At 52.1% G+C, this 20,558-nt stretch overlaps 2 protein-coding genes across 6 annotated transcripts; one reads left to right on the plus strand and one right to left on the minus strand.

The window, feature by feature from the left end:
* The first annotated feature begins 9,524 nt into the window (after window positions 1–9,524).
* Window positions 9,525–10,987, plus strand: CUNH19orf33 (chromosome unknown C19orf33 homolog). The gene is made up of 4 exons (XM_006161718.3): window positions 9,525–10,298; window positions 10,396–10,508; window positions 10,642–10,713; window positions 10,835–10,987. The coding sequence occupies exons 1-4, from the start codon at window positions 10,277–10,279 to the stop codon at window positions 10,940–10,942; spliced, it is 315 nt and encodes a 104-aa protein (XP_006161780.1). The 5' UTR covers window positions 9,525–10,276; the 3' UTR covers window positions 10,943–10,987.
* A 129-nt stretch (window positions 10,988–11,116) lies between these two features.
* On the minus strand, window positions 11,117–20,518 carry YIF1B (Yip1 interacting factor homolog B, membrane trafficking protein). 5 transcript variants are annotated; one of them, XM_006161721.3, is made up of 10 exons: window positions 20,415–20,490; window positions 20,095–20,307; window positions 17,680–17,785; window positions 15,009–15,247; window positions 14,827–14,931; window positions 14,591–14,669; window positions 14,408–14,465; window positions 13,110–13,265; window positions 12,933–13,026; window positions 11,305–11,460 (listed from the first exon to the last, which is right to left on the minus strand). In XM_006161721.3, exons 4-10 carry the CDS (start codon window positions 15,225–15,227, stop codon window positions 11,305–11,307), a joined length of 867 nt encoding a protein of 288 aa, XP_006161783.1. In that variant the 5' UTR covers window positions 15,228–15,247; window positions 17,680–17,785; window positions 20,095–20,307; window positions 20,415–20,490. The 5 variants fall into 5 exon arrangements, with proteins under 5 accessions (XP_014448437.1, XP_006161783.1, XP_014448438.1 ...); XM_014592952.1 differs by lacking the exon at window positions 20,415–20,490 and having other exon boundaries at window positions 20,095–20,371; XM_006161719.3 differs by lacking the exons at window positions 17,680–17,785; window positions 20,095–20,307 and having other exon boundaries at window positions 20,415–20,518.
* Between the last annotated feature and the right edge of the window lie 40 nt (window positions 20,519–20,558).

Consider the following 20,558-nt stretch of genomic DNA (forward strand, 5'->3'; position numbering starts at 1 on the left):
TTTTATTGGAGCTGGCAGGTGGTGTGATGGTTAAGGGCGCTGGATTCCAACATGGCTGACCACAATTCGAGTCTCAGACCTGACAATTTGCTTCCTCCCTTTCCCTCCCTCTCTCTCTCTCTCTCGCTAGCTCACTCGCTCGCTCTCTGTCCTTCTATGGTCAAATTGAAAAATAATTAAGTAATGAAAAATTAATGGGACCAGCAGTTGGTGTAATGGCTATGTCACTGGACTCCCATGTAGTCAACCGCAGTTCAAGTCCCAGACCTGGTGACTTAAACTCGCACCGGGTGCATGTGTGTGCATGCCCAAAATCCCAAGAGGAGAATGGAGGAGAAGGAACTGAGGTGTGGCCAGTCCCCAAGGGGGTGATTTCTCGCTTTCTTTCTCTCTGTCTCTCTGTCTCTCTCTTTCTGACAAGCGCATGCGCCCTATAGCAAAAACCTCTCAAAAAAAAAAAGTTAAAATAATTCTTAAACATTTTTTGATTATTTTATTTAACTTTATTTATTTACTTTTTAAAAAATTTTACCAGAGACCTCATGCCGGGTGTGTGTGTGTGTGTGCGTGCGTGCATGCCCAAGATCCTGGAAGGAGATTGGAGAAGGGATTATGGTGTGGCCATTCCCCTGGGGAGTGATTTTTCACTTTCCCTCTCATTCTCTCTCTCTCTCTCTCTTTGGGTGAGCACATGTAGCTAAGGCAAAAACATCTGAAAAAGTTAAATGAATTTTTTTTTTAATTCTAAAAAAAAAAAAAATCATTCCAGTTCTGAGTTCATATGTGCCCAAGATCCCAAGAGGAGAAAGTATTACAGTGTAGCCAGCCCCGCAAGGAGTAATAGTCTCTCTCTCTCGCTCTGTGTGTGTGTGTGTGTGTGTCTGGTGAGCACACACACCCTATGGCAGAAATTAAAATAAAGAATGTGAAAGAAGTCCTCAGGTTTTATTCAGACATGACTGCCCAGTTAGGAGAGATATTTCCCAGCCTCCCTTGCCGCTATACAGGACCACCCAAGTCCTGGCCAACAGGTTATGAGTAGAAGGACTGGCTGAAGCTGAGGGTGAATTATGACATCAGGAATCCCACACCCATGAAAGAAAGACTGAAAAACACCAACAAAGGCACAGCCTTTGTGGTTCAGCCAGTCACATGCCAGATTGTGGTGCTAGAAGCCACTTGCTGACATCAGTTCAAGTCCCCAGCCCAGCTAGCCTAAGGACACTCCAGCTATGCATGTGCCCAGCATCCCAGGGGGCTGGGGGAAGGGGATTGAGCATGACCAAGCCCCATGGAGGGTGCCTGTCTTAGGTATGCACACTATCATGAATTTAAACATAAAAAAGCGAATGGGAACGAACTCGGACCCCTGAATAATCTTGTCGAGCACGTTCACTCACCCACCAGGGCTTCCATGAGCTTAGGCTTTCATGTAAGAGAAAAGTGACATTGTTAAGCCTCTTCCGGGTCTCATAAAAGTTGCCAGACCCACATCCTAACTATAGTACTCGAATGAATGGGTGAGAGTCTGGAGGACCAGGCTGTGGTCTCCTTGTGCCCACGCACCCGCTTCTCACCTGTCACCCAGTAATAGAGAGCTGCTACGGCTTCAGGGTCTGGAACGCCTCACACTACAGCTCCCCATCCTATTAGTCCAGTGTTCTTGTCACCTGATATATAACGTGGAGATCCCACTGCCAGTCTCAGGAGGGATAATGAGGTGCATTTGTGAATTATAACAAAACGGAAGTTATGCAGCATTTATTCACCTTGTGTCAGGCAGGCTCTGTGCAAGACCATTTGGGGGCAAGTTCAAGTTTCTGTGTTACAGAGGCAGAAGCAGAAGCTCAGTGTGGTTGGTGACATCTTTGTCCACAGAGCAGTAAAAGATGGAGCGAGGCTTCACCTGTAAACAGAGTGGCCTCCAGAAACCAAACTTGCACTCATCTGTGCTGGTTCTCATCTGCCATTTGCACAGTCCCTGCCATCAGGGACCTTCACTAATTCTCCAAATGACTGTGAGCATGGTGCTGAGTCACACCATTCTGAGTGGTGACCAAAGCAGGCAAGGTCCCCACCCACGTGGACTCTGTTCTGCTGGGAGAGACAGACGCTTTCTCTCAATGCCAGCATTCTGTTGTGGTTAAAGCCCCAGTCACTGCTCGCCTCTTCTCATTCAAAGGTCTCTAATCGGGACCAGCAGTTAGCGTAATGGCTATGTCGCTGGACTCCCACGTAGTCACCACGGTTTGCGTCCCGGAGCCAGTGGCTTAAAACTCACGCCGGGCGCATGTGCGTGCGTGCCCAAGATCCCGAGAGGAGAATGGAGGAGAAGGGATTGCGGTGTGGCCATCCCCCGGGGGGTGATTTCTCGCTTTCTGTCTCTCTGTCTCTGTCTGGCGAGTGCACACGCCCTATAGCGAAAAACCTCTCCAAAAAAAAAAAGGTCTCTAATCAACAAGTCCCCGCTGCCACCTGCCTTCCCTTACGCCTCTGCCCACCTGCTACCTCGCTCCTTCCCTCCTTCCTGCTGCTCTCACTCCCTTGCCAGTTCTCAGACCCATAGGCACACTCCTGCCCCAGGGCCTTTGCCCTGCTATTCCTTCTGCCTAGAATACTCTTCCTTCATGTGCTTGCATGGCTTGTCTTCTCATCTTAATAAGGTTTTTAAAATTAATTATTTTTAAAGAATTATTTTGTTTAACTTTATTTTAATTTGACCAGAGAGGGACAGAGTGAGTGAGAGATAGAGGGAAAGTGAGAAAGCAAGCCTCCAGGTCTGGGACTAGAACCACGGGTAGCCATGTGGGAGTCCAGCACCCTTAACCACCTTGCCGCCTGCTGGCCCCATTAGTTAATTAATTTAAATTTGACCAGAGAGGAGAGAGAGAGGGAAAATTAGAGAGCAAGCCTCCAGGTCCAGGACTTGAACCCCAGTCAACCATGTGGGAGTCTAGCACCCCAACCACCACACCACCTGCCAGCCCCTCATCTTAATAAGTTTTCATTTATTTATTTATAATTGCTAGAGGGCGTGTGTGCTGGTCAGAGAAAGAGATGTGTGGGAGGAGGAGTAAAGCAACCCCCAGTGGGATGTGGTCCCACTGTAATCTCTTCTCTATTTCTCCATCCTGTCAGGATTTGGGGCATGCACGCACAACCACCTGTGCTTTTCAAGCTGCCAGGGCCAGGATTTGAACCACGGTTGGACTCATGCTATTTGGCTCCCTTAGCCACTAGGTCTTGGGACTGGCTCTTCAGATCTTTATTCAAAGAAGATTTCAGAGGCCAGCAGGTGACATGGTGGTTGGAGCACTGGACTCCCACATGGCCAACCATGGTTCGAGTCCCTGACTTGCTTTCTCATTTTCCTTCTGTGTGTGTGTCTCTCTCTCTCTGGTCAAATTTAAATAAATGAATGAATAAAGTGATTTCTCGCTTTCTGTCTCTCTGTCTCTGTCTGGCGAGTGCACACGCCCTATAGCGAAAAACCTCTCCAAAAAAAAAAAGGTCTCTAATCAACAAGTCCCCGCTGCCACCTGCCTTCCCTTACGCCTCTGCCCACCTGCTACCTCGCTCCTTCCCTCCTTCCTGCTGCTCTCACTCCCTTGCCAGTTCTCAGACCCATAGGCACACTCCTGCCCCAGGGCCTTTGCCCTGCTATTCCTTCTGCCTAGAATACTCTTCCTTCATGTGCTTGCATGGCTTGTCTTCTCATCTTAATAAGGTTTTTAAAATTAATTATTTTTAAAGAATTATTTTGTTTAACTTTATTTTAATTTGACCAGAGAGGGACAGAGTGAGAGAGATAAAGTGAGAAAGCAAGCCACTAGGTCTGGGACTCAAACCATGGTCAGTCATGTGGGAGTCCAGCACCCTTAACCACCTTGCCGCCTGCTGGCCCCATTAGTTAATTAATTTAAATTTGACCAGAGAGGAGAGAGAGAGGGAAAATTAGAGAGCAAGCCTCCAGGTCCAGGACTTGAACCCCAGTCAACCATGTGGGAGTCTAGCACCCCAACCACCACACCACCTGCCAGCCCCTCATCTTAATAAGTTTTCATTTATTTATTTATAATTGCTAGAGGGCGTGTGTGCTGGTCAGAGAAAGAGATGTGTGGGAGGAGGAGTAAAGCAACCCCCAGTGGGATGTGGTCCCACTGTAATCTCTTCTCTATTTCTCCATCCTGTCAGGATTTGGGGCATGCACGCACAACCACCTGTGCTTTTCAAGCTGCCAGGGCCAGGATTTGAACCACGGTTGGACTCATGCTATTTGGCTCCCTTAGCCACTAGGTCTTGGGACTGGCTCTTCAGATCTTTATTCAAAGAAGATTTCAGAGGCCAGCAGGTGACATGGTGGTTGGAGCACTGGACTCCCACATGGCCAACCATGGTTCGAGTCCCTGACTTGCTTTCTCATTTTCCTTCTGTGTGTGTGTCTCTCTCTCTCTGGTCAAATTTAAATAAATGAATGAATAAATTAAATTAATAATTAAAAAGAAGAAAGATTTCGATAAAGCCATCCCAGGTGACTCTTTAAAATCCAACACTTTGGGACCAGCAGTTAGCATAATGGCTATGTTGCTGGACTCCCATGTAGTCGACCACGGTTCGAATCCTGGACCTGGTGGCTTAAAACTCACGCTGGGTGCGTATGCACGCATGCCCAAGACCCTTAGAGGAGAATGGAGGAAAAATGGAGGAGAAGGGATTGCGGCATGGCCATCTGATTTCTCGCTTACTGTCTCTCTGTCTCTGTCTGTCTGGCGAGCGCACGGGCCCTATAGCAAAAACTTCTCTAAATAAATAAACAAACAAACAAACAAATAAATAATAATTAATAAATAAATAATCCAACACCTTGGGAGACCAGCGGTTGGTGTAATGGCTATGTCATTGGATTCCCATGTAGTCAACCGCTGTTCGAGTCCTGGACCCGGTGGCTTAAACTCACGCCAGGCGCATGTGCATGTGTGCCCAAGATCCCGAGAGGAGAATGGAGGAGAAGGGATTGCTGCGTGGCCATCACAGCTGGGGGGTGATTTTTTTTAAAATCCAACACTTCTTCAACATACCGCATAGTTACTGGCAATTTCTCTCTCCTGCTGTATTGCTCTTCTTTTCAACATTTATTTCTTCCATGACCAAGAGAGATGGAGAGAGAAACAGCACCCTCGGGCTGGCAGGTGGTGTGGCAGTTAAAGGCACTGGATTCCCACACCATGGCCGGCCGAGTTCAAGTCCCAGATCTGGCAGCTTGATTTCTCACTTTCCTTTCTCTCTCTCTCTCTCTGTCTGGTCAAATTTTTAAAAATAATAACAACCAGTGGAATTAAATAAATAAATATACTTAAAACAACAACACAAAAGAAAGAAACCACCTCAACTGGGTCATGATGCTGAGAGATACACCTAACTCAGCCAGCTCTGACCCACAGGTGCTCGGGGAGGTCTCCAGATTCGAATCTGAACTATTCTATGTGGATCGGCTTTGCAGAGAGCATTACATTTTCCCACAACCCCATCATTTGGAGCCTATATTTCTCTTCCTTTAAAAAAAAAATTATTACTTTTTAAAATATAGTTGTTCCTTTTTTCTTTTTGTTTTTACATTTTTCTATAGGGAATGTGCACTTGCTGGAGGGAGACAGAGAGGGAGAAATGAGATTGCCACACTGCCATCCCTTCTCCTGTATTCTGTCAGGATTTTTGGCATGAAGTCACACATGTCCAGTATGTTTTTTAAGCCACTGGGCCCAGGACTCGAACCTGCAGGCAGTCGTGTGGGACCCAGTCACCACACCCACCATTATTACCAGCTGACCTGTATTTTTCTTCCTCACATTTTTATTTTTGGGAACCATGAGGTGGCATGGTGGTTAAGGTGCTGGACATTCCCACACGGTCGACCATGGTTCAAGTCCTGAGCCTGGCTGCTTGCTTTCTCACTTTCCCTCTCTCTTTCTCTGTGTCTCTCTCTGGTCAAGTTAAAATAAATGAATGAGTAAATAAAATTTAAAAAAAAATTTTTTAAAGGTTTTTGCCACAGAACACACAAACTTGCCAGAGAGAGAGAGGGAAAGTGAGAAATCATGCCCCCCCAACCCCAGGAGGATGGCCACACCACGATCTCCCCTCCTTCTCCTCTATGCACACGTGTCTGGCATGGCTTTCAGGCTGTCGTGTCTGGGACTCGAACTGTGGTCAGACATGTGGGAGTCCAGTGCATTAACCACCACATCACCTGCTGTGCCCATTGTCAGTTTAAGCCACCAGGTCCGGGACTCAAACCTCAGCCGACTACATGGGAGTCCAGCGACACAGCCATTATGCCAACTGCTGGCCCCTAGAACCTTTTTTTTTTTTAAATTAATTTTATTTGTTCATTTTTTAAAAAGAGAATTATTTATTTTATTATTTTTTTTTTTTCACATGAGTTTTGCCAGACAAATACAGAGAGAGGGAGAGTGAGAAAGCAAGCCACCAGGTCCGGGACTCGAATTGTGGTCTGCCATGTGGGAATTCCAGTATCTTAACTACCACACCACCTGCTGGCCCCATTCATCTATGTTAATTTGGACAGAGACAGAGGAAGCAAGAAAGCAAGCTACCGGATTCAGGACTCAAACTGTGGTCAGCCATGTGGGAGTGTCCAGTGCCTTAACCACCACGCCACCTGCTGGTCTCCCATTATAGATCATTTTCATCCCCTCAATAAGCTCTCTCACGCCCATTTACAGTCTCCCCATTTCTGCCCTCAGTTCCTGGAAAACACTGATTATTCTCTGTAAATGCCTGTTCTGAACATTTCATATAAATGGAATCAAACACCACAGTCCCTTGCGTCTGGCTTCTTTAACCTAACATGTTTTGGAGGTTCATACATGGGGTAGCATGTGGCATGACGTCACTTGTTTCTTGTTATTCCTGAATAGCATTCCACTATATATCAACATATCCCATGTCATCTATCCACTCGCCAGCTGATCGACATTTGGTTTTCCAGTTCTTTTTTTTGAGAGATTTTTGCTACAGGGTGCATGCACTCACTGAAGAGACAGAGACAGAAAGCGAGAAATTACCCCCACCCCTGGGAGGTGGCCACACCGCAATCCCTTCTCCATTCTCCTCTCAGGATTTTGGGTATACATGTACACACGCACCCAGAGTGAGTTTCAAGCCACCAGCTCTAGAACTTGAACTGCAGTTGGCCCTGTGAGAGTCCAGCACCTTACCAGCTATGCCACCTGCTGGCCACTTTCCAATTTTGTTCTAACATAGTCTACTTTTTTTTTTCTTTTCCCACTAGACTGTTAATTGCATGAAGCTGGAATTTGGGGCAATTTAGTATACCTCTGTACCTCAGCACTTGAACTGTGCTGGTTACATTGTAGGTGCTCAATCAATAATACATGCTTGGGGCCAACAGGTGGCATGGTGGATATGGGTGCTGGATTCCCACATGGTGGACTCTGGTTTGAGTCCCGGACCTGGCAGCTTACTTTCTCCCTTTCTCTCTGTCTCTCTCTGGTCAAATTTAAAAAACAATAATAACAAATGGAGTTAAATAAATAAGTATTTAATAAATACATGCTGAAGGAATGAATGAGAACTTCAGACTGTGGTAAGCACAGGTTGTGCTGGGCGTCAAGCAAGGAAGTGGGGAGGGGGCAACAGGCTCTGGGTTTGCAGGCAGTCAGGACAGGCCCCTCCAAGGGGACAGACACTCAGAACCTGAGAGTACAGGGAACAAAGTACACATTCATCACCGTCCCCAGTCTCCGCCACCTGCTCCTGCATAGATACCCACTCCCTGCAGGTACAAGCAGCCCAGCTGGGCTCACAGAAAGAAGCAGATGGCTCAGGTCCGTCCCTCCCCTAGAGCCTGACCTGCGTATGGTCCAGGGGAAGGGAGGCTGCCCAAGCTGCTGAGCCACAGGACAGCCACACCACTGGTTTGAAGCCCAGTCCTAGCCTGTCCCTGCTGTTCGCCCCTCGTCACCTTACCGATTGTTCCTTCAGTTTTCTCATCTGTAAAATAGGGAGAGTAGGGAGTAGCAGGTGGTGGAGAGTTAAGGCACCGAATCCCACATAGCCAACTATATGGTTGGAGTCCTGGACTTGGTGGCTAGGAAAACATGCTGGGCACATGTATGTGCAGGCCCATCTCCAGAGAGGAGAATGGAGAACAGTCTATAGCATAGGCATGATGGGCACGGCCATTCCCTCTTGGGAGCGATTTTTCACTTTCTTTCCTACTGGCAAGAGCACATGTCCTACGGCAAAAAACAAAAAACCATCACCACCAAGACATACACAGGAAGGGTACCAGAACCTACTGTTATGGGCTCAAGTTTAGTCCCCACCAAGTTCATGTGCCGAACTCTAGTCCCTGGTGCAATGGTATTTGGAGGTGGGACCTTTGGGAGGTAATCAGACCAGGAGCATGGGGCCCTCATAAATGGGATCAATGCTCTTTTTTTTTCCCTTTTTCTTTTTGGAGAGGTTTTTGGTATAGGGCACATGTGCTTGCCAGAAAGAGAAGGACAGAGAGACAGAAAGCAAGAAATCGCCCCCAGAGGGGATGGCCACACCACAATCCCTTCTTCTCCATTCTCCTCTCAGGATCTTGGGTACGCACACGCACCCAGCGTGAGTTTAAGCCACTGGGTCCGGGACTTGAAACACAGTTGGGCTACATGGGAGTCTACACAGACACAAAGAGGGCTATATCCACAGCCAGGAAGTGGACCCGTGCGACACAGGATCTGCTGGCCCCTTGATCTTGGACTTCCAGCCTCCAGGACTGCGACATAACTGCGACACAAATGTTTATACTGCTGTTTGTCATAGCAGCCCAAACTGGTACTAAGACACCTGTTTGTTTGTTTGTTTTTAAAGAATTACTTATTCAACTTTCCTATTATTTTAAAAAATTTGACCAGAGACTGAGAGAGAAAAGGAAAGTGAGAAAGCAAGCCACCAGGTCTGGAGATTGAACCGTGGTTGGCCATATGGGAGTCCAGCACCTTAGCTACCATACCAACTGCTGGCTTCACTTCCTTTTGTGTGTGTGTGTATAAATGTAATTTAGATCTGATCAGGAGTATAACCCAGGCCTCCCATGTGGCTTCATCCCTCACAGAAGCAGCATTTACCACCTCATGCCCTCGTAGCTAGGCAAACCTTTGTTTATTATAATTATTAGTTTTTGCTAGAGGGTGCATGCACTTGCCAGAGAGAGAGATAAAGTGAGAAATCACCCCCCAGAGAGAATGGCCACACCACAATCCCTTCTTCGCCTGTTTTCTAAGCCACCAAGTCCTGTGTGAGATCCAGTACTTTCACCATCAAGCCACGGGTTGGGCATACCTTTTATTTATTTTATTTTTAAAGAACTATTTTATTTAACTTTTATTTATTTAAATTTGACCAGAGAGGGACAGAGCAACAGAGACAGAGGGAAAGTGAGAAAGCAAGTTGCCAGGTCCAGGATTCGAACTGCAGCGAGCCAAGTGGGAGTCCAGCGCCCTTAGCCACCATACCACCTGCCAGCCCCCATATCTTTTATTTTTAAAACTCAACATATTATTTTATAAGCACTTACTCCATGCCAGGCAGCGTTCTAGAAATGAACCCATTTGTTTTCACATCATCCTCATTGGGTAGCTGCCACTTACAGATGAAGAAACCGAGGCACAGAGAGGTGAAGCAATTTCCCTGAGGGAGCACCCTGGTGGTGACACAGGTGGGCTTCCAGTGCAGCAGCTTCCATGTCTACACTCCTCACCAAGCCACAGAGGGGCTGCAAAAGGGAGTCAAAACACCGGAGCGCTGGGAATAGCCCCCTGGCGCACCGCAAAGCACACACAGGCGTCAGTGTGTCACCGTGGCACGCGGAGGGCCCGGCAGCACCCTCCTCTCACTTCTCCTAGAGCAGGCGCCGGCCCTTTGCCAGGGAAGCTGCTGCCTGCTTTAGCCTCTCTCCAGAAAGCTGCAGCTCCGCGCTCTCCCCAGACCCAACCTCATCCGGAGAGGCCCCTTCACTGGCAGGGCTGTTGGTGGGCGGAGGGGCAGGCAGAGAGACGACTGTACCCCTTCCCCATTTCTCAGAGAAAGCGGGTGGTGGTGGGGAGGGACCGTGAGTCAGGCCTACGGCCTGGGACAAAGGTCGGGCGGGGCTGGGACTCCGGAGGAATTCCTCGGGCGGGCAGGTCCCTCGCCCCTCCCCTGCCCCTGCGCTCCTGGCCTTCCAGACACACCTCTCCGCACCATGGAGTTCGACCTGGCGGCAGGTGCGCTCCGGGCTGTGGGTGGGTTTGAGGTGCCCGAGGCGACTCTGAGCCCGGGTGCCACCCACGGCAGCCCACCCAACTTCTCTTCCCTCCGCAGCCTTGGAGTCCAGCTCCAAGAAGTCCGACGGGGCGGGCCAAACGGGAGACTCCAAGTCCGGTCCCCCCAAAGTTCAGGGCCTGCCAGGTGCAGGGGCAGCTCCGAATCCGAGGGTAAGTCACCGACCCGGGGCACATCCCGAGGGGGTGAAGGGGTGAGGGTCCCTTTGACCCTAGGGCCCTGCCCCGCCTGGAGCTTTGGGCTTAGATCGGGGGCACCCTGCCTCACTGTCGCCCCTCCACCTAGCATGGCCAGAGCAGTTCCTCGGATTCCAGCAGCAGCAGCAGCAGCTCCAGCGACTCTGACTCGGAGGGGAAGGTAAAGCCCCCCACCAGCTTGTGCGTTGTGCCCCAGGACGCGCTGGGAAGGGGTGGGCTCGGTCCCCTCTTCCGGCCCAAACCCACCTCTTCTCTCCCACCCACTGCCCTCGGCCCCACAGCCCCAGGTGGCCGGCTCCAAGCAGGACGAGAGCACCCCGGGCAAAGCCAAGAAGCCCAAGATGAAGAAGAGCAAGAAGGGCAAGAAGGGCAAGGAGGCTGCCCGCTGACGGGACGGGCCTGGGCGGGACGCATTAAACCTTCCTCTCCGCCTGTTCCCAGCCTGCGTGCGCCACCGAGGGCTCCCGCCCTGCCCCTGCCGCTGCCGCTGCCGCTGCCCGGGCCGAGCCTGCCCCCTGTCGGGCAGCCGGCCGCAGTGTGCTCCGCCAAGGAGAGGCGGCCACGCCATGCCCATCAGCGTTTATTGTTTCCAGAGGGCGGCCCCGCAGCTGGGGCGGCCTGTGCAGCGGGAGATCTCAGCACCTGGGCGGGAGAGGGTCTGGGACGGCGGTGCCTGTGCCCGGGGCGCGGGCCCGGGCTGGGCGGGAGATGATGTCTGCGGCAGCCAGGCGGAGGCTCGGGCAGGTCGCCCTCACCGCACCAGGTGGAAGGTGAGCCAGTACATGAGCAGAGGCTGTGCCGCCGCCACCGCCATGGTCCGGTACATGCGCAGCTGGTTCCGCGCCCCGCGCACCGGGACCCCCTCTGCCGCCGCCTCTGCCAGGATCTTCAGCCGCAGCGTCCGGATCTGGGTGGGTAGGAGGGAGACAAAGAGTCAAGGGGTCTAGCCTCTCGACCGGGGCCTCTGTCCCTAAGTTCCAGGCACCCCAGGGCAAGCCCCTGTCCCTCTGCCCCAACTCCTAACACTGGGGACTTGCTCCTCCCCGCGTCCTGTAAGCAAAATGTGAGGCTTCCAGAGCCAAAAGCCAGGCAGAGGCTGTCCCCGGGGCGTGGCCGCTAGGACTGCGGGGACTGCGTGCCCAAAGCGGATGCTAAAACGTCCCCAGTGGTGTGCACGCCCACCCGGGTCCTAGGGGAGAAAGGCGGTTCCGGGATTGTGGCTTGACCACTCCCCTCCCACGCCCCGGGGGAGGAACTTTCTCCGGGGGGAGGAGCTTTCTCCTTTTTCTCTCTCTCAGGACGCTGCTCGAGGAAGGCGGTTAAGACCCAACCCCAGTTGCTACCACCTTCTTCTGGTGGCCAGATGACAAGTTTTCAAGACAAGTTACAGATGCTGTCTTTTAAAAAAAAAAAAAAATTATTTTATTTTTTAACATTTATTTATTTATTTTTATGTGACCTGAGAGGGACAGAGAGAGAAAGTGAGAAGGCAAGCCACCAGGTCTCGGACTCAAACCACGGTGGACATGAAGGAGTCCAGTGGCCTTAATCACTACGCCACCTGCTCCCCCCCCCTTTTTAAACTTCTTAATGATGACGACTGAGTCAAAATATATCCAAGAATCAAGTTATGCCCTCTGCTGCTCACATCCAAATGTGGAGTCCCCCCAGCACCCCGAGGTGCAAGTGTCATCATCCCATTTGACAAAAGGGAAACAGGTTTAGGGAGAGGAAGTGATTTGCCCAGGACCAGGGCAGCCTAGAGTCAACCCAGGCCTGCCAGACCCAGTGCTCTTAACTACACCCCAGTGCGGCTGGAAGGCTCTCAATCTCCTTCCAGGAAGATGGTTCACCACCAGGTAGGGTGAGGTGTGAGTACCCGGGCAACCCAGCTGGCATCTCCAGGGTCCAGCTTAAACTTTCCTATTCAAGGGAGCCCTCCTTGGGACCAGCAGTTAGCGTAATGGTTATGTCGCTAGACTCCCACGTAGTCGACCGTGGTTCACCTCCCAGACCCAGTGGCTTAAAACTCATGCCGGGCGCGTGTGCGCGCATGCCCAAGATCCCGAGAGGAGAATGGAGGAGAAGGGATTGTGCTGCAGTCATCCCACCCTGGGGGGTGATTTCTCGCTTTCTGTCTCTCTGTCTATCTGGTGAGTGCACACGCCCTATAGCAAAAACCTCTAAAAAAAAAAAAAAAGACGAAGGGAGCCCTCCTGGCCCCCAGGCCAGGGCAGCCACTCCAGAGCACCCTGATTCAGCAACGTGGCTCTGGTCTCAACTGCCCACGTGACAGCCTTTGCTCCGATGCCTCAGGGCCCCCAGCTTTGCCCACACAGCTCTTGCCATCTGCCTCATTCCCCCGGGGCCCCAGCTCACCATGAACACAAAGATAGACACGCAGCACCAGCCCAGCACCAGGTAGTAGCCGATCTTCCCAAAGAGCAGGCCCATGAGGACCCCACCAATCATCCTGGGTGTGTGGAAGGAGAGGAAAGGTTGGTCTGAGGCGGTGGCTGCGGCCTGGGGCTGGCGGGCAGGGTAGGGAGCACTCACCCGACATATTTGTAGCCCAGGAAGGCCACCAGGTCGATGGTGGTGAGGTCGGTGTTGACAGTGACCAGGTAGAGGCTGAGCAGGATGGCCAGCACCTCCAGTGTCAGCCAGGCCAATACAGAGCTGGCCTGCAGCCCCAGGAGGTCTGGGGAGAACCTGCCAGCACCCCAATCTTGTCATTTGCTTGGCTGGTTCACACCCTCCTGGGGACAGGCCTGTATTGGGTGGGACTGGAGACCTGGCTGGGCTTGTCCCCTTGGAAATCCCATTCCGGGGAGGAAGTCAGACCTGTCCCCAGACAGTGACAGCCTAGAGGAATCAGGGCTGGGACAGGGGAAGCGAATGTGGGGGCTCCCTAGAAGGGACACCTGAGCTGAGGCCCAAAGGAGTGGAAAGCTGTCAGGGAAGGCGGCTTTGGTCTAGGCCACATCCCCAGCACCTCCACAACTCATGAGCCGGTTCTAACGTCAGCTGTCATCCGTGCCACAAAGGAAAGGGGCAGGACGCACTGAGTGAGAGGGGGCTTGGCCCAGTCTGCAGGGCAGACAGGCTTCCTTGAGAAGTGGCACTGGGGGGACCACAGTTAGCATAATGGCTATGTCGCTGGACTCCCATGTAGTCAACCACAGTTCAAGTCCTGGACCCAGTGGCTTAAAACTCACACCGGGCACGTGTGCATGCGTGCCCAAGATCCTGAGAGGAGCATGGAGGAGAAGGGATTGCAGCGTGGCTATCTCCCCGGGGGTAATTTCTTGCTTTCTGTGTCTCTGTCTCTCTCTGTCTTTCTGGCGAGTGCACGCGCCCCATAGCAAAAACCTCTCCAAAAAAAAAAAAAAAAAAGAAGCAGCACTGGGTTGGAGAACTGAATGAGCAGTTGCTCGGCCGGGGACGTGGGAGTAGAGGGAACTGGATGTGCCAGGCCCACTGGAGGAATGAAGGAGACCCATGGTGGCAGAGTGGTGACCAAGGGGTAGAGGCAGCACCTGGCTGCCGAGCCGGAGCATGATCAGGGCGCTTCTGGGCAGGGAGGGACACCGCTCGGCTGCAACTCAAAGCAGACCTTTCTGACTGCTGCTGCGGTGGGAATGGGACAGTGAGGATGAGGATGGACCAGGGGGAGGCCCTGAGGAAGCCTGGACATAGAGCATCACCCAGGCAGGCTGAGGATATAGGCTGCATGAGTGGGAAGGAGGGAGGAAGCGGGGGTGACGCCGAGGACGCTGGGGCCAACCCAGAGCCAGGCTGGGCTGTTCTGGGAGGGGAAACAAGGCCATCCCACTCATGCGGGACCCCCTTACCTATCCTGGGTCCCCAGTGCAAGGCCAGCCACCAAGATGTAGGTGATGAAAGCCATGGCTGCGGGAGGCAGACAGACGCTGATCAGAGGAGGAAGCACCATCTTGGGCTCTGGGCACCCAAGCCTCTGCCGCAGACATGCCCACCCAGAGGGAGGTGCTGGGATGGTGGGGGCGGGGTGAAACCTGGAATGTAGAGGTCTGGCGCATTGACGTCAAAGCGGGGGGCCACTGGTGTGTCCTGCTGGTACTGTACTTCCCAGTCCTGTGGGGGGAGCAGAGGAACTGGCAGGGCCCCAGATAAGGGCTCCTCCACGCTGCTTACAGGCCCTCCCTAGGGCCAAGCTACCTGCCCTGCCCAGCCTCTGACCCCCCACAACCACCTCCCCTCTGTTCCTTGTTCTTGGGGCAGCGGTGCTGACCTGGTGCAGGTAGGGGAAGAGGAGCAGGCCCAGCTTCCTGCCCACGTACATGGTGTCCACAGCGAAGTAATACTTGAGCTTGGTGACGGGGATGAAGCGGTCAATCTGTAGGGGCAGAGCCAAGTCTGAGGCCCTATGGCCCCTGCACCCTGCTCCCCCTCCCACCAGCCCCAGCCACTCACGTTTTTGTCCACCAGTTCCTTGCCCTGTGCAGCCAGGCTGCTCCCGTAGGCCATGGCCATGTTGGACATAGGATCGGCTAGGAAGGCTGCTTGGGGTGAGGCAGAGGCTGCTGGGTAGCCCAGGCTGCCAGGTGCACGTTGGGCCCCATAGCCCCTGCTCTGGGCTGAACTGGTGTCGTCAAAAAGCTGGTGAGGATCAGCCATGCCCGGCTGGGACATAGGGATCCTCCTCTTTGAGGCTGCAGGGGAAGAAGGGGAGGGAGCCTCATTCATTCGGTGGTGGCTCTCCCGTCGCAATGGAGGGTGGTGTCTCCATTAGGACACTGGCTTTGGTGTCAGAATGGCCTTTGGATGCCAGCTCTGCCTGCCTGCTTTTTTCCTTCATTCCTTCCACCCATCCAGCATCCACTGATCCATCCAAATGATGACAACAATGTCATTACAGCTACTATGCACCAGGGCCTACTGAGAACAAAATCCCATACCAAGTTTTCATTTAATTATTTCTTTTTTGAGAAAGATTTTTGCTATAGGGCACGTGCGCTTGCCGGAGAGACAGAGAGACAGAAAGTGAGAAATTATCCCCTGGGGGGATGGCCACACTGTAGTCCCTTCTCCTCCATTCTCCTCTCAAGATCTTGTGCACACACATGCACCTGGCATGGCCGCCAGGTCTGGGACTTGAACCACAGTCGACTATGAGGGAGTCCAGGTGCATGACCATTACACCATCTGCTGGTCCCTCTGTACCAAGCTTTTTACAAAATCTCTGTCCAGGGCCAGCTGGTGGTATAGTGGTTGAGGTGGCTGGATCCCTAGGTTGAGTCCCAGTCCCAACAGGTTCAAAAACATGCAGGGCACTTGTGCGTGCATGGTCAAACTCCCAAAAGGAGGGAAAAATGAGACAGGATTACATATGACCATTCCTCACGGGGGTGCTTTCTCATTTTCCCTCTCTTCCTCTGTCTCTGGTGAGCATGTACACCCTCTGGCAAATTTTATTTGAAAAAAATTCTCTGTTCCTATCTCCTTCCATTCTCTCCCTCACTCACCAGGCTCTAGCCACGAGGGTCTCTAAGTGCTTACTGAACACACCAGACACACACCCACCTGGGGCCTCTGAGCTAGCCTGCTCTCCCTAGAACGCTCTTTCCTTGAGTCCTCGGGGCCTCCTTCTTTTCCTCCTCCTCCTCCTGAGGCCTGCGCTCAGTGGGCCTTCACCAACCATCCTGCCTACCGCGGGACCTCCCTTTTGCGGCATTCTCCACCTCTCTTCCACCGTCACTTATATCCGTAGAACTCAGCACCAGCTACTGAGCATCGCGGGCCAGACAGTGTTTGAAACACTGTGGATGAATTCATGTATTCCTCACAGCAACTCCATTTTTGACCATGCACTATCAACCCATTTTATGATGAGAGACGTAAGCCCCAAAGAGGTTCAGGTGGTTGCCCGAAATCAAGCATAAGTATGGGGCACAGCCAGGTTTCAAAAGTTTTTTTTTTTTTTTTTGAGAGGTTTTTGCTATAGTGCACGTGCGCTTGCCAGAAAGACAGAGAGACAGAGAGACAGAAAGCAAGAAATCACCCCCCATGGGGGATGGCCACACTGCAATCCCTTCTCCTCTGTTCTCCTCTCGGGATCTTGGACACGCACGCACACACGCCCAGCGTGAGTTTAAGCCACTGGGTCTGGGACTGGAACTGCAGTCAACTACATGGGAGTCCAGCAACATAGCCATTACGCTAATTGCTGGTCCCTCAAAAGTTTTTTTTCCTTAAAGTTTATTTACTTATCTCTTCCATGAGAGAGACGGGGTGTGGGGGGGTGCACCCTCAGCCCGCAGCCAGCCATGGATCATGGGCATGTGTGCCCGGAGTACTCAGGGAGGTCTCCACATCTGAATTGGGAACCTGCCCATGTGGGCCTGCCTCACAGAACGCGGCATCTCATCACCCTGCCATGAGCTGGCACATCCCTCTGCCTTCATGTGGGGAACAGAGTGAGGGGTGGAGGCCAGGAAGGAAAGGCTTCTGAAGTGTTCCAAGTGGGAGACCAGGTGAGCTAGAGGGACGCTCCATTGGGGTGGTCAGGAAGAAAGAACTGGTGCTGCCCCCATCTTCCAAGAGTCTTGGTAATGGGATAGGCAGAGTGCTGCCTATGGAGATGGGGAACATGGCAGGTCAAGATTTGAACCCAGGGCTCTGGCTCCAGAGCTAATATTTACTGGGATCCTACATGCCAGGCACTACTGTGTGCACAGGAAACAGGGGGCTGGAGTGCAACGGGGCTGGGGGAGAGGAATCAGTTATCCACGTCATGACCTTCTCTGCACCTCGGTTTCCTCCTTGGTAGCACGGGGTTAACCATCCTGCCCTGCAGGGCTGTCGTGAGGCACAGTGATGCTCACAGACGGCTCAGCCCTGAGGAAAGCAGTCGGTCCATGCCAACTTTATCAACTACCGGCCCCCAGCTTTTGCTCTCAGATATCTGTAGCCTGAAAATAGACTCACGTCTCCTCAATCGCAATACAGGAGCACTGGCCCCAGCATTGTCCCCGAGCCTCCTCCTTTTGCCCTCTCCCACTTCTGGCTTCCTGAGAGCTTGGGAGCAACTTTTCGCTCACTCTGTTACCCCCTCAGCTCTTGGCAATTGGGGTTCCACTCCCACCTAAATGCTTCTCTCAGCTGACCAAGCCATTGGTGCCATTGCCCCCAACGCCAATCTCCAGCTGTGCTTTTCTTTCTTTTGTTTTCTTCAGGTTTTGCCACGGGCGCTCACCGGAAAAAGAGAGAAAGTGAGAAATCAACACTCCCTCCCAGGGGATGGCCACACTGCAATCCCTTCTCCATTCTCTGGGATTTGGGGCGTGTGCATGTGTGCACACGCACACACACCAACACATACACTCCAGGTATGATTTTCAAGCTACTGAGTCTGGGGCTTGAACCATGGTGGGCCATGTGGGTGTCCAGCGTCTTAACCATCACACCATGTGCTGGTCCCCCAGCTGTGTCTTTTAGACATCCTACATACCTGTTTCTCTCACTCGTCTGACCCCACCTCTCCCACTGTGTGCTGGGCTCTGATGTGGGCACAACACTGAGTATAAAAACAAAACTCCTGGGACCAGCAGGTGGCGTAGTGGTTAAGGTGCTGGACACTCCCACATGGCTGACAACAGTTCGAGTCCCGGACCTGGCAGCTTGCTTTCTCAATCTTTCTCTCTCTCTGGTCAAATTAAAATAAATGAATGAAGAAATAAAAATAATTATATTAAAAAAAACAAAAAAAAAAACAAAAACAAAAACTCCTTCCTTCACGGAGCTGATGGTCTCTTGACCAGTCCCTCCCAATCAGCCCTTTGTTCCCAGGGTGGAAATGTGTGACCCAAATTTCCACCCTTGCCCACGTCTTCTGCCTTACCCACAGCCAGACTGTGCCTCTGGCTTCTGTACTCTGTCCCTGTCATCTGGCTGCAGACCCAGGCCCAGCCACTGCCTGGCACCCCCTCTGGCCGCCCTTGGGCCTTTACCTTGGTGTCAACATCCCTGGCTCCCCTTTTGTCTGGCATCGAACCAGTAACTTGCTCCCGCCCACTATGTCTCAATGCAACTCACGCATCTTAGATTTTGTCACCTTGCACTTAAATGTCCTACTTAGTCCCCCTGTCCATTCCTAGTCCCACCAACATTCCCTCCAACTGGCAACCAGAGTGATTGTTTTAAATGCAAATGAGACCGTGGTCATCCTCTGCCCAAGGTCAGTGGCCACTGCTGAGAATGCAACCCAAATGCCTTCTACGCCCTGCCTGACCCAGCCAGCCACGCTCATTTGCTCCTCTCCTGGACTCTCAGGCCCCAGCCACAGTGGCCTCCTCTCAGGCCAACTCTGCCAAGTCCCTCCCCCAACAGGCTTTTGCATATTAGCGCTCTCATCTAGGAACACCTTCCCCCCATCAGCACCTGCCACTACGGTACGCAGATACGCCTTTGTCAGAGACCAGCCTCACTATACAGTTTTGTTAAAGGGCACGTGCACTCGCTGGAGAGACAAAGAGGGAGAGAGAAAGTGACAAAGCACCTCCCAGAGAGATGACAATGCCTTAATCCCTTCTCCGTCACTGTCCTCTTGGGATTCTTCTCTGGATTCTGGGGATGCACACACACCTGGCATGTCCCTCAAGCCACTGGGTCCGGGACTTGAACTGTGAAGTCAGACATGTGGGATCCAGCTGCCCCAACTATGCCACCTGGCTGCCCCGCAGTGGTTCTTTTTACCCCTCTAACCATTTACAGTTTCTAAATATATCTTCATTTGTCTACTCGTTTACTTCTTTGGGGTAATTCCTTATCATCAAATGTACCCTCTTCCAGGAAGCTTCACTGACACGCCCAGCCAGCTGGGTCATGTGCCTCCTTGGGGCTCCCACAACACTTCCATCCCAGCCCGGACCTTGTGCTTGTACCTCATCACAGCTCCATCACTCTAAATTGTCACTGTCTTCTGGTCGGTACTGGCAGCTCCATGAGGACAGGAACTGCCATATCCCTTGCGTCTCCCACCACAGGGCCAGCCTGGCACCTTACTGATGATTGAGGGGAGGAGCGGCACATCACGCCTTCTCCCAACAGAGTCTCCTCAAGTCCCAGTCCATCCAGGACGATTCCCTTGATAGCCTTCTTTTTCTTTTTTTCAGGTTTAATTTGATTTGTTATTATCATTATTTTTCAATTTGTTATAGGGCACATACGCTCACCAGAGAAAAATGGGGAAGTGAGAAAGTAAGCCATCAGGTCCAGGGCTTGAACCCTGGTAGGTCATGGGGGAGTCCAGCACTTCTATCACCATGCTACCTTCTGGCTTCCCCTTGACTATTACACTCCCCGAACTATCCTATCTTGTTGATGTGTTTACCTCCTAGCTAAGTGCCTTTCTTCCCACTTATCTCTGTGCCATGCCGTAGCAATGACCAGGAATTACATCTGATACTACTGAGCATTCAAATTCCAGTACATAGACAGACACAAGGGGCGCTGAGACAAGTTATGCGAAATGAATAAATGAAATGCACGGCATACTTACTGCGATGAAGCAAAACTTAGAGATAGAAATCCACGAAGACAGGGAAAGGGGCTTAACAGTACACGAAATACAGGTTAGATTCTGAAATGAGGGTAAACATGGCCCTCTCCGCTCACGGAGAGCCCTGAAGGCTGTAATACGGTGTGTGGGTGACAGCCCAAGGGCACTGGGGAGCCACGGAAGGCTGGGGAGCAGGGGAAAGCAAAACGCCAACTGTAAAAGAATAAGTCATGTTTCTCCATACATCCCACAATATCTTGCCTTAAGTTGTTTTCTTTTAAAGAATTTCCTAAAGAATCGATCCCTAGCGCGCCCCCTACCCGGGCCTGGCATCCTGCGCTGTGCACACCTCGAAGGTCCAGAATCTCGATCTCGCGACCCCCGACCTGTAGTGACCTCGCCAACTGTCGCTGAGATCCCGCCACACCCCCGTCCGCCCGCCCGATCTCCCCGGCTGGCCACGG

This window comes from Tupaia chinensis, unplaced genomic scaffold (assembly GCF_000334495.1).
Source record: "Tupaia chinensis unplaced genomic scaffold, TupChi_1.0 Scaffold138910_1, whole genome shotgun sequence".
Taxonomy (NCBI): domain Eukaryota; kingdom Metazoa; phylum Chordata; class Mammalia; order Scandentia; family Tupaiidae; genus Tupaia; species Tupaia belangeri.